This window comes from Peromyscus californicus, unplaced genomic scaffold (assembly GCF_007827085.1).
Source record: "Peromyscus californicus insignis strain IS unplaced genomic scaffold, ASM782708v3 Scaffold_5__1_contigs__length_169319896, whole genome shotgun sequence".
NCBI classification, from domain to species: Eukaryota; Metazoa; Chordata; class Mammalia; order Rodentia; family Cricetidae; genus Peromyscus; species Peromyscus californicus.
The window spans coordinates 138,106,029-138,120,009 of record NW_026294573.1 but is presented as its reverse complement, the minus strand read 5'-3'; the positions used below and the strand labels follow the sequence as shown (position 1 = coordinate 138,120,009).

Genomic DNA, 13,981 nt, shown 5'->3' with positions numbered 1-13,981 from the left:
ATATCAAATTTTATGGTTTTTTCTTGAACTCACTTAAAGTATTTGTAATCAATTGTTTAAACTCAATAGTAATATATTATAAAAATGTTCAAGGCAAGAAATATCAAAGGACTATGCTAGATGATTAGGAGATGAAAAATGCAACAACATTTACCATTTGCTTCCTCTTGTATTTTAGGTGGATGATTTATTTGCATTTCTGCAAAAGTAAAAGTGAAGTAAAGTTAATATTAAATCTGTTTGATTACATTATAAGGGGGAGAAACAACAACAACAAATAGGGTGAGTTCAAACTCTTTAATAGTGAGAAATCCTTCAGCTGATTCCTAACACTGTATAGGAGTGCATAAAACATCACCAAGACACACTTCCACATATTTGTATTTCCTCTGTAAGGAACATCGGAATATCTGTCCATGTCACACTAGCAACGGGGACATTCTGGGACAATCGAGAGGTCATCTTCCGTGATGTTCAGTTGTAACAAAAGCCTCTTGTGCCAGTTTTCTTAATCCTCACCTTGACAATAAAGTTCAATTTCTGAATGCATTGAACCTTGGGACATGAAGGGAATCCATCTGAAGAAAATGAAAAACAGAAGAAAGAAAAGGAAAAGAAAATTTATCTTCTTGGTTTCTATAATGAGTTGAATTTGCTTCATTTCTGTACATTCAAAGATAACAATAAAAATTGCTTTTTTAAGAAAAATAGCCAAGCCCAATCCAACATATTACATCCTCATTTTTAGGTTTCAAACCCAGGACAAATAGTTGAAGTGCCTATTAATCCATCAAAACAGACTCTGGCCACCAGATTCTTCTACCATCCCTAAGTTTCTACCTGTTACAGGACCCTCCTGGCTGGCATACCCCAACTCTACCCTGAACTTTCCAGCCCAGGTATTGGGCTAAGTTTCCCTCTCCCAGCTCCTATGGGCCCTATATAACTCAGTCATTTTGGTTATGCCAGTCTCTTGGCCCAGCCACCCCTCTTGGTGGTGGTTCCTTTCCTCTCTCCCCTCTCCTCATATAACCCAGCTCAGGGTCATGTTCACTCTGGACTTTCCCAGATGTCTCTGTCTCTGCCTGTGCTCTCCCTTTTATTTACAATAAACATTCTCTTCCACCATACAAAGAAGAAGTCATTTCCTCCCTTTTTTATTTCTTTTCTTCATTTATCTAGTGTTGAAACCCCAGGAGTGGCACAAATGACTTCCCTCACACAGAACCAAGCTGCCGGTTTGACTCAACTAAGGTATGTAGGGATTGTTTGTTCTGTTGTTTCCATCCATCCATCAAATCTGATCCCAAATTCTAGAGTCTGTCTACTCAGCTACTTCTCCCTTTCACATACTCTAACCATTACTCTCTTTGTTTATGCCATGAGTATCTCTCTGGCTTCTTGAGCCTTTTATACCCTCCCAAGGCACACACCTGGGCACTCGTCTTACATCTCGGGCTCTGGCCTACTACACCCATCTGGGTATCTCTACTAAAGGCACTTAGGGTCTCAGCTAACTTTCTCCCACCTCCCCCTAGGGACTGCCGCCCTGCCTGCAGCTCCTTCCTAAAGTTGAGCCTGGACATTGCAAATTTTCTTTCCTTCCCCTGGGAGGTGCCTGCTAAGTTCCACAGCTTCCTTAAGCCCTTCTGTGCCTCTAAGAACTTGCCTCTCCTCTCCCTCAACTCCCTTCTGGAAATCATGCAGCTTCTATATGTCCTCATGGCCTTTATGACATTGGAAATTTCCCTGTGGTGGAGTTAATTCTGGGAACCTTCCTCCATTTCTTCTTGAACTCAATTCCTCCCATGAACTAAGAGATTTAATAAAATCTTACTGAAAACAGCTTGGCTTCAGTACAGATCAATGGCCAAAGACAGCACATTTGAGTTCCAAATTCTTGCAGATTGTAAGAATTTCTGCCACTGCACAAATAAATGATCTCAAAATCTCTTCTATCTAAATTTTCTCAGCTCTACACTTCCTATGCCTCCCACTCTTAAAAATCTTCTATCCCTACAATTTCTCTACACTCTGTTCTTTAAAAAAAATCTCTTAAGACTATGCTACAAACTCTGTCTCAGGATTTGTAAATTTATTGGGTATGGTTTTAAAAAATCTATAAAATCTGTAACAAAAATCAGGCTTTAAACTTATAACTAAAGGCTTATAATTTAAAAGTCTGTACAAAGGTAATCTTAATTTGCTACACCTTACTATGCATTTTATCCAACTCATATTTAGAATATATTGTATTTTAAATAATAGCCACATGACTGGCAGTCAACTTTACTAAGGATAAAGAATATATGTCATGTGACTTCAACATCTGAAAAGGACCACATGGTTTAAAACTGCAGTTACAAACTTCTTATTCTTAATGACCTCTCTGTTTATCATTATGTCTCCTTTTTAGACTAAGGAGACAACAATACATCTCCAAAATATCTTGGATTAGGATGGCTTTTTATGATTCAATATAATCAAAGTTTATAAATTCCTAAGGTTATAGACATCTACTTAAATAAACAAAAGCTGACTAAATATGCATGTGTAACTAGTTATGTCTTTGGCAACTGTGCTCAACACAAAGCTCCTAAAAAATTTTAAATAAGGAACAACATAGGTATGTTTAATAAATAAGATTTATAAATTCCTAAGATGTACTCAGTCTAACAATAACTGATTTAAAGATATTTGTCTAGCTTCTTTGTCTTTGCTAACTTTATTAAGCTTTAGCTATTTGAATAAACTGAGTCACACAAGAAACTATGATATTCTACAATGGTACACTATAAAAGATCAGTAAAGTTCCCAGTCGTTCTGTGGACTGTGTTTATGGTTTCAAGGTTTATTTTGATGCTAAAGGATCTTCAACTAAAGCTTCAACTCAAATTTTTAAGGCTCAAACTTAATGAAAATAAATTTTGTAAAATGACAGGAGAGAGACCTTGGTGAGTTGTAGCCAAGGTGCCCACAGCGGGTGAAAGAGATATGCCGGGAGTGGGAGGGGGGGGATGCAGACAACATTCACATGGAGAGTTTTATTGGGGGGAAGGGAGAAAGGGGAGCTAAGGAGGCAGAAGAAGAAAGGAGAGGAGGAAATGGGAAAGGGGGAAGAGAGGAGATACACATGCAGTCTCATGGGAAGAGAGAGGGAGAGAGAGAAAGAAAGGTAGGCAGAGCCTTCATCTTAAAGTGGGCTCAGTAAATGTACAAATGGGCTATGTAGGATGACTAGGACCCTGAGCAGGCCAAGGTACTGCCTGCTTACTAGCTAGGTCCCCAAGGGGCCAGTCTGGTAATATCTAAATGCTAACAATAAAGCTATAAAATCCTAATCTTATAAAAACTATTAACTTGTAAAGTGTTATGTAATTCATCAAATGGCAAGCTTTATTTAGCCTCCTGTATGTGTTTTCAAGGTTAAGTGGAAAACAAGTAACTAACTCAAATATTTTTAATAGATGGTCTTCAAACTCTTAGAGATCTTCTGTACATGACTTTTAAAATGTTTAATAAAAGAGTTTCCCATAATAGACAGAACTGCCCACTCCTAGCAGGAACCCCTAAAGTCTCCAAAAAAGATAGATAGGGCACCAGCTACTACTCCTATGTTGTGGTAATGCTGCTAACCACTGGTTAAGGAACTACCCCATGGCTCACCTGCTATGAGGGCCCTGCATAAACTGTGGATGCTTCTGGGTTGACTGCTGCAATTTGACTGGTCAAAGTAAGGTCAGTTTTCCCAAGTTCCTTCTCCACAGGAAAACCTCTAACAAAGCCGAAGGCCATGCTGCTGTGTGTGACAGCTGACGATTAAATCATATCCTGCATGATAGCTGGATACCCACCACTGCCCCCAGTGAAGTTATTGAGACCATGGGAGCCTAGGACACCTATCTTGGTAGTGGGTACATCTCTGTCCATTTAATTGATACATAGGACATTTGGATTATATTTCCAGCTATAATTTATCCTTCTCAGATCTGTGATGGTATTAATGACTAGGCTAAGTGAGGCTTTGTCAATTTAGCAACAGCAAGCATACCACCTTTTCCCCCAAGGATACAGTTGTCTTTTCTTCATATGTAAAATCCAGGCCTCAGCCCTCACTTTCCTAAAGTTACTAGGTCTCCAGCTGGAAAGGTCAGTTTACCTTGCTACCAGACCCTGAAAAGTGATAAATTCACAGATGCTTTTAACCCAAAATCATATTTGGTTTCCTAAACTTTTAGTATGACTCAAAGGAATGAGTCTATTGCTTTGTCTACAATGTGGATTTCAGTATAGATTACAAACAGTAGAAATAATAACATATCTAAATCTTGTATCTCTGTTTATGAACTCAAAAAATTCTCATAAGCTTCAGGGAATCAATTTAAATCTACCTCCTATAGGCCAAAAGGGCTCCGGGCAATTACTCCTAAGTTTCTCTACCTGTCTGTTCTTGAGGGTAGCTCCCCTGGTCTTGGGACTCACCTCCCCCAACTACCAGGACCTAGGGCCTGGAAGTTTTAAATGTATACCTTAGATTAAAATTTTCCCCTAAACTTCTCAATTTTACCTTCTCTAATATATATCTGTTCCAGCAGATTTCCAATCAACTAAAGACTGAAAACTGCTCCAAATTCACCAGCCCCAAGTTTTTCTAACCAGCCTGAGCCTCGCATCCTGGATGACTCCAGACCTAGTATCTGCAAGAGTCCCACAAACTGTTGCAAAGTTCCCTGCACTTCTCTAGTCCCAGATGGTCCCACAGAGCCTGTACAGTTAATGAAACAGCCTGCTCTTCCTGGCTTTGGCCAGCATTCCAGCTTTTTGTATCTCTAATAACAACAATGTCAGCAGGAAGCAGTCATAGAAAAGACTACATCATCCCTCATTTTTTATTTATTATTTAAAAAAAGGTGGGATGTTAGGTCTCAAACCCAGGACAAATAGTTAACTGAGGTATCCATTAACATGTCAAAACAGTCTCTCAGCCACCAGGTTTTTTCACCATCCCTGTTACAGGGTCCTCCTGGCTGACATGCCCCACCCTCTACCCCTGAACTCTCCAGCCCAGGGCTGGGCTTCCATCCCCCCAGCTCCTCTGGCCCCTATATAACTCAACCATTTTGGCTATGCTAATCTCTTGGCCCAGGCCACACCTTTTATCTACAATAAACTTTCCCCTTCACCATATGTAGGAGCATTTATGTCCTTCCTTCTTTATTTCTTTTTTTATTCACTTATTATTGTGGCTATATTGTAGCTAGAGCTTGTAGAATAAAATGCACCTGTGCTGGACTCATAAGCCTCAATCACCAGCTTCCAGTGAAAGTTGCAGGAGCTGTAGCAAGCTGCACTGGACCAAACTAGAACCCTAAGAAAATGTGACCCACTCACTGCCTAAGAGAAACTTTTCACAGAAAAATTAAACTTCACATTTTAATCTTTCCTTTGGGGAAGTCTTTCTTGTTATCATATGCCTTGATATAGAATCTTTTCCTTGATGTCTGAATTATATTACCTTAAAATACATTGAAAATATAACCACTTTGGAGAATGTGCATAAGATAAATTGTATGTTAGCAGCTACCCCAAATCAACCAAACTTCTGTATCACAAGCTTCCTGCTGAAAAAAAAAAAAAAAAAAAAAACATCAAAACAGGACTGACCTGTCCCAGCAGGCCATTCTTCAGTGTCAGGATCCTAAGGGAGAGGACCAGGATATCAGAAATAAAGAAGATAGAAAAGTTAGGCTCAGAAGGTCTTTCATGAGCTCTGTCTTATGCCAAGCAAGCTTATTAAGAATCATAGCTTCTTATATAAAGTTTGCAGTGGGGAAATGGGACAGAGTTATCAGAAAACTATCATACCAGGGACAAAGTCAGCAGGAAGCTAATGAAACGATGTCGAACAAAGAGAACTGGATATCTCATGTGCCATAGACAGGGCACTGATAATCAGTTAGAAGGAAAGACTTGGTTTTTCAGGATACAAAGCTGCAGCTCACTCAAGGCCCTAGCCCCAGGCCATTGCTGGCTCAGCCAAACATGTTCTTGATTTTAGAAAGGAACTGAATTTCTCCACACACCAGGGCCTCCAGGAAGACATGGATCAGCCAGAATACCAACCTGGACTTAAAAAATGAATTTTCTTTTACTGATTTGTGCCCTCTTGGAGCTTAGTTTTGCTGACTAAATGATCTGCCTCATTCATAGAACTGTTGTCAAGCTGGAATGAAGAAGCTATGAAAAAAAATTTTATGTATTACTAAGTAGTACGTGTAGGGCCCAGTAATATAGGAATAAGATAGTAATACAGGAATAAGATAGGAATTTAGGAATAAGCTTAAGGGATAGAACTGAGAGCCATCAGCTTGGCCAGCCAAAAGGAATTAACCTTTGACTGGGTCCTTCCATGTTTTGTGATGGGCAGCTCTGTCAACAACCCAAATGTTAGTTTTCTTTTACTTAAGATTGCCCTTTGATATTAGCTATTCCTTGATAACCCCCTATCACTCACTACCAAAACCAAAGTTAACTTTTAATCAGTTCTATGTGACAACCTTGTTAGTTTTTTGTGGAGGCACAATGTTATTCATTAAGTGGCACTGTTTACCCTGCGAGAAAAGCCACGAGGTACGACAAAACCCACTGTAAGAGTTTATTAGGAGAAGGAACAGAGGGGAATGTGCTTAGGCCTATGGAGATTGTGCAGGGAGAGAGAGAGGAAGAAGAGGAAGAGGGGCAAGGAGTCTGTGACCTGCTTTTTATGGATTCCCCACACATGCGCATATGAGTTTACATAGCTATGCCACGCATGTGCATAGATTATGTGATCATGCTGTGCGCAAATCACGTGACCATGCAGCAGATTACGTAGGACGTAAAGCCCCGGGATGACTAAGCCTCTTGCTTGGCTACCAGACAGCACATGTCTGGTCATGTAGCTGGGGGAGTGGCCAGTGGCCAGGGATTCCAACAAACCTGCCTTGCATTGTTTCGTATTCCCCCACTATGGGAGCCCAGCTATGTCAGGAGAAGTAGCAAGTTTGGGCAAATATCAATTAGCTGAGTCATGAAGGGCTAGAGGGATATACAAATATTGTTTAGCTAAAACCTTGTTAATGGAAAATTGTAAAAACCTAAAAACAATTTGTCTCTAAAAGTTTAACTTCAAAATTGCAAAAATTCCTTTGTCCATGTCTAATGCTTACACCTTACTATAAATAGGGGCTCATACCCCCTGTCCAACTGCCAAAACCTCAGAATCCTGAATACTGGCTGTGGTCTCAGCTAGCTGATAAGCTTTTGTGCCCTGAGGTGATATTTCCATTCTTTCATTGGCCTTTTATTTATTTATTTATTTGTTTGTTTGTTTGTTTGTTTGTTTATTTATTTGCAATAAATCTGCTTCTGATTTAATAGACTATGGTGATCTCTCCCCCATTATTACATGACCCCAGACCCAACAGTGCAGGAATGTTATCATTGTACCCCCAAAACCAGTTACTGCTACTCTGTTTCCAAATGTATATCCATTCTTCCTATCCACCTGTCTACTCAATAAAGTCCTAAAGAAAGTCTCATCTGTGTGCCAGACAATTTGATAAATGCTGGGGCTATAAGAACAGCAAAAATATGGATTCTGACCTGGAGCTCCCACTATCAGAGAAATATAAAAACAATGTGTATGACAAAATATGGTAAATGCTTTAGGAAATACAGCAGAAATATCTAGTCTCTTTTTCTCCATACAGTAAAGAAAATAACCAACTATGAATGGCAGGGTTGAAAGGCACAAAAAAAAATGAGCAAAAATATTTCAACAAAGAGGCAGCACTTAACTGGAGGCTGAACAGTAAGCAGTTGCCTGATAGGCACTGCCAAGGTCAGGAATGGTGCCACAGAGAGAGACAGCCACAGTGTCAAAACACACGATGGGCTGGCTTCATGTGTTAGACCTTAGGAGGGAGACTGGTACGTGAGGTGGTGGGGTACAGGATACCTGTGTGGGCGTCTGAGATGTCAAGACCCAGAGCTACAGGACCAATCCACCAAATAGCCTTGAAATCACCAGATGGTGGCCAGATGGTGCTGTAAGGTGAACTGTGAGCATGGACAGTCCTAGCCAGCTGTTCAGATCACTTATCTCTTCATTTGAGAAAGCTACAAGAGATCTCATCTCCTGATTGCTGCAACTCACATTGTGCTTAATTTTTCTCTGCTACAATCTAATGACATATATGATATATTCTATACTTTTAGTTTTCACAAATTATACAATCTTGATTAATTAAATGGGTTTTGATTACTGTACCCATCTTTCCAGAAAGAGTGTTTCCATAGTAATTTTGAACTATCATGTATAGTAAACCCACTATCATTCCAGCATTCAGGAGACAGAGGTAGGAGAATGGTGAATTTCAGGACTGAGCTTTGTAGTGCAATTCGGTTTTTTGTGGGTTTTTTTTAAAAACGCATTTACATAAGATTCAGCATTGAGGGAGGAGGCCCAATTAGTAGACTATTCATTCACACATAAACTGGGCATAGTAGTGAAAGTTGTCCTTCCAGCATTTAATTAACAGTCAAAGGCAAATCCTCAGATACAAAATGAACGCAAGGCCAGGACCACATAAGACCTCTCTGAGAGAGAGAGAGAGAGAGAGAGAGAGAGAGAGAGAGAGAGAGAGAGAGAGAGAGAGAGAGAGAATGATAATAGGATAGAATCTGGATCTCTCTAAATCTATTTCCCCATCTCTGAGGAAAATAATCTGCCTATTACATAGTAAAATGGAATTAGACATGTATTAATCAGTCATGATTTCTGAACATGATAAATAAGTAAGAAGTGTCAGTGATTACTCTTGAAACTCACTGCCAAGCACAGTACTTCATGCTTCATTGATATTATAGCAAATATACTTGGAGTGATTGTTAGTGAACTAACAGGAACACATCCTTTTTCAGATAGGCTATGAAAAACTGGACCTTGGGTTTTAATGTTGGCAATACAATGAGATATCTAGATTAGTTAATTAGATATTCTCTCCAGATCTTGGACTAACAGACACAGAAATGGTGATCAGATTCACCTCAAAAGGAGTCACCACAGTATTGCTAAGGCTGGTTGGGTCTATGAGACCAAAAGTCAGATGAGACTCAACAATATGCAAAAAAGGAACTTTTCCAATAGAAGAAAACATGTAAAGTATTTTAGTTTTCCCTTTCTATTGTCATGACACAACACCACCACCCAGAAAACTCATAGAAGAATTTATTGAGGCTTAAAATATCAGAGGATGAGTCATGAACATCATGGTGGGAGCATGGTAGCAGGCAGACAGGCAGACAAAGTATTGGAGCTGAGAGCTTACATCTTGATACACAACCACAAGCCAGAGAAGAGGCTAAGTGAGAATGGCATGGGGTTTTGGAACCTCAAAGCCTACCCCCATTGATACATTACTTCTAATAAGGCCACACCTCCTAATCCTTCTCAAACAGTTCCACCAACTGAGGACAAGTTTTCAAACCACAACAGAAAACTTTGGCAAAGTAACAGTGCTGACAATCCAAAGGAAATGACTGGTTCTTTGATGTTCTAATTTGTAAATACTTAGATTTCTTTCTTAAAACTGAGTTACATGACAGTCACCTTCAAGATTATCTTTTGAAAACTAGTTTTGCTGAACTTTTCATTCTTGTCACTAAATCGGGGTGTATTGACTGACTTAAAACCATACTCTTTGGTCTTGCCTCTTGTTTATTTCTTTTGTCACCACTCATTCTTTTTCCTGAAGATGCAGTAAAAGTGATATGGTGACCCAAAGCCACCACATTGCTTGAATATTACTATATACAATCCCTTCTAGTTTATGCTAGACTCAAATTTACTGAAATCAAGATTATTACTTTTAATCTTCTTCAGTGAACATCACACTTGAAATAAATGAATTCCTTAGTGTTGATCCTAGGGATTTTTTAAAAAATGGTTTTATATACTGGGCACAGTAAAATACACTTGTAATGCCAATACTCAGGAGGCCAAAAGAGGAGGACTCAGAATCTAAGACCAGTATGGACAGTCTCTCTGTCAATCTCTCTGAATTTTAGCTCACCACCAAGTATTCCCTCCAACGAGCAGAGGCTCATGAAGACAGCAGAGTGTATTGTTGCTGCCCTAAATTGATCTGCCTACAGTATACGTCTCTATTTTTTTATATGTGTGCTTCTGCATGCCTACCTATAAATGCAGCCAAGCCTCTCTATTCTTTTACATGTATGCTTCTGCAGGCCTGTCTAACATGTGCTAAGTCCATCTATTCTTTCGTGTATCTGCTTCGGCATGTCTGTCTAGGCATGCAGCCAAGCCCTTCCATGAATACTTTAGTTTGTGCATCAAACTATGTTATAAGAAAACCCTCAAAAGCATAAAGTTAACTAGCTAGGGTTAGGAGTTAGAGATTATGACTCAGATTTTTGTATTAGCTCAGGAAAGTTCCCCAAAGTCCCAAACAGGAGTGCTGGAGAACTGGGCTTTGAGAAAGTAATGTAAAGGGAATAGAATACAAGGTAAGCTATATAAGCTTGCTGCCCCAGATTACTGCACACAGTATCCAGACATTAGCAAGTGAATATATAACATCCCACCCCCTAATTACCAGGGAGCCCCTTTTCACTGGCTCCATAGAAAAGCATAAACTAAAGATTATCTGTGTCTTCATGATGAGAATAGGAAAGGATTTTGGTCGCACTGCCCTAAAACGTATGAGCTGGGTTTTGCTGGCTTCTGCCACCCAACATAAATGACTCCAAACTCTAGAGCTGGACTCTTCAGCCACTTCTTCCCTCCACATGTTTTAATCATCTGCCTCTTCTCACCTACTTAGTAAGTGTCCTCTCTCTGGCTCCTGAAGCCCGGTATGCTTTTTGAGGCACCCATCACCTGGGCATCTTTCTTTCCCTCTGTCTTCTGGACCCTGCTATGCTCTCTGGAGTTCCCAACATGTGGGCATCTCCCTAGTACACCCTCGAGGTTCCCACCACTTGGGCAACCTATGCTTCTCTATGCCACCATGGCTTCTACAATATAAGAACTCTCCCTTGGGTGGAGTTACTGCTTGTTCTTCCTTGTCCCTCCTGACTACACTGTTCTCTGTCTCCAAGCCCGCTCTTGGAGTTTATTGGAACTATCCCTCTGGTGGAATTTGTTTTTTTATCCTTTCTCCTCTTCTCCTTGGACTCAATTCTTTCCTTGGACTAAGATTTTTTTTTTTGTTTTTGTTTGTTTTTTCGAGACAGGGTTTCTCTGTGTAGCTTTGCGCCTTTCCTGGAACTCACTTGGTAGCCCAGGCTGGCCTCGAACTCACAGAGATCCGCCTGGCTCTGCCTCCCGAGTGCTGGGATTAAAGGCATGCGCCACCACCGCCCGGCTAAGATTTTTATTAAAGTCTTGCTATATTACTGCAAACAGCTTGGCCTCAGTACAGCTTAATGGCCAAAGATGGCCCACTCAAGTTCCAAATTCTCATAGATATTAACAGTCTCTTCCACTGCACAAGCAAATGATCCCAAAGTCTTATATCTGAAAGTTTTTCAACTTTCCAGTCTTGAAAGTCTTTTCTCTCTACAATTTCTTTGTGTTCTGCTCTCCAGAAATCTTTCCATACTATTGTGTAAACACTCTTTATCTGTACATTCATTGGGTACAGTCAAAAAATCTGTAAAATCTATAACAAAAACTTGGCTTAAAACGTGTAACCAAAGGTGGTACAGAAATTATAGGAGTGGCCAATGGATGAATGAGAAATCTTGAAAATCATGCCACAACAGATGGCCCACCTCTGACACTGCCTGGAGGGCCAAGTACTAGAGGCTGGATAGTCCAGAGACCTATGAAAGAACCAAACACAATTGGCAAAAAAAAAAAAAATCAATAAGTGATACAAAAGTGATTCCAAATTATATTCTGCTATACTCACAGACGGGAGCCTAGCATAATCATTATCAGAGAAGCTTCAGCTAGCAACTGATGGAAACAGATATAGAAACCCACAGCCAAACATTAGGCAGAGCTTGGGGAATCCTACAGAAGAGGGGGAGGAAGGATTGTAGAAGTCAAAGGGTTTAAGGACACCACAAGAAAACCCACAAAATCCATTAACCTGGGCTCATAGGGAATCACAGAGACAGAACTGGCAACCAGGGAGCCTATGTGGGTCTGGGCTAGGTCCTCTGCATATATGTTTTGCTTGTATAGCTTTATCTTCTTTTGGGACTCCTAACAGTGGCATCTGACTCTTTTGTCTTCTTTTTGGGACCCTTTTCCTCTGATGGAGTTGCCTCATCCAATCTTAATATGAGGGGAGGTGCCTAGTTTTTTATTGCAGCTTAATATGCCATGTTTGATTGATATCCCTGGGAGGCCTGCCCTTTTCTGAAAAGAAATGGAGAAGGAGTGAATTAAGGAAGGGAGGAGAGAGTGAGAGGGGAGAAGAGTGGGAAACTGTGGTCAGAATGTAATATATGAGAGAAGAATAAATTAAAAAATAAAAACAAAAACTTATAACCTAAGGTTGAATCTTAATTTGCTATATGTGATGTATGTGATTCAACTCTTATTTAGAAAAATAGATCTACTCACTGTATATGTAACTTGGGTTCAACTCTTGTTTAAAAGATAGATCCACTAGGAAAATAAATATTTTAAATAGCAACCATGTGACTTGCCTCCATCTTGTCTGGTGACCTCATCACGATGGAAGAAACCATGTGATTGCCAGCCATCTTTGCTAAGATTAAGGGATAACTGCCATGTAACTTCACCACCACCTTGGTTAACATGACCATGCAGTATAAAGCAACAATTATAAAACTTCTTAGTCCTACTGAGCCTTCTGGTTATCATTGTATCTCCTTTTTAGACTAAGGAGACAACAGCAGGTCTCTGAAATATCTTGAATTAGGATGGATTTTTATGATTAAATATAATCAAGGTTTAAAAATTCCTAAGGTTGTTAAGGTCTACTCAAATTAACATAAACTGACTTAGAGATATATAAACTAACCATTTATGTCTTTGCCAACCAGGATAGATTCCTAAAGTTTACTCAGATTAACAAAAATTGACTTAAAGATATACGTCTAAAGTTTTATTTTTTTATCCTTTTCAAATCTCTGATGGTATTGACAACTAGGTGTTGACAACTGTAGCTCTGTCAGTTTAACAACAGCAAGCATACCAGCTCCTCCCCCAAGACTATGGCTGCCTTCTCTTCATATGTAAAATTCAGGCCTCCAGTTGACAAGACAAACAGTTGACCTTGCTGCCAGATTCCAACTCTGACTCCAAAAGGAGATAAACTCACAGATACTTGTAACCCAGAATCAATCTTGGGTTCCCAAGCTTTTATGATGACTCACAGGCACAAGTCTACTGCTTTTTCTACAATGTGGATTACAAACAGTACAGATTACAAACAGTGGGAATGCTAATATGTCTAAAACATTGATCTCTTTTTGTAAACTTAAAAAATTCATGTAAGCTTCAGGGAGACTTTGATCTACCTGTCTCACAGGTCAAAAGGATTCCAGATAAGTATGCCTGTTAACCAACATCCTTAGTTTCCCCACCTACTGGCTATTCCTGAGGGTAGGCTCTCTCTCTCTCTCTCTCTCTCTCTCTCTCTCTCTCTCTCTCTCTCTCTCTCTCTCTGGTCTTGAGACTCACCTTTCCCAACTACCAGGACTTTGAAGTGTACACCCAAGATAAAAAAATCTCCCCTACTCTCCTTGACTTTACCTTCTATCTCTAGTCTATATCTGCACCAACAAATTTGCAATCAAGTAAAGACTACAAACGGCCTTCAGTGTTCTAGTCCTAGGTGTTCCTTGGAGCCTCCATCCCAGATGGCTTCAAAGTGTCCTGTACTTCCCTAACCACAGGTGGTTCCTGGGCAGCTAGTGAAACAAATGTGCCCCAGCC

At 39.9% G+C, this 13,981-nt stretch overlaps 1 protein-coding gene across 1 annotated transcript in view; it reads right to left on the bottom strand.

The window, feature by feature from the left end:
* Window positions 1-409: 409 nt before the first annotated feature.
* Rp1 (RP1 axonemal microtubule associated) overlaps window positions 410-13,981 on the bottom strand; it is a 248,267-nt gene continuing 234,695 nt past the window's right edge. The window contains exon 22 of the mRNA XM_052717680.1: window positions 410-578. Within this exon, the coding sequence (XP_052573640.1) occupies window positions 509-578 (70 nt within the window). The 3' untranslated portion in view covers window positions 410-508. The remainder of the gene's footprint in view (window positions 579-13,981) is intronic.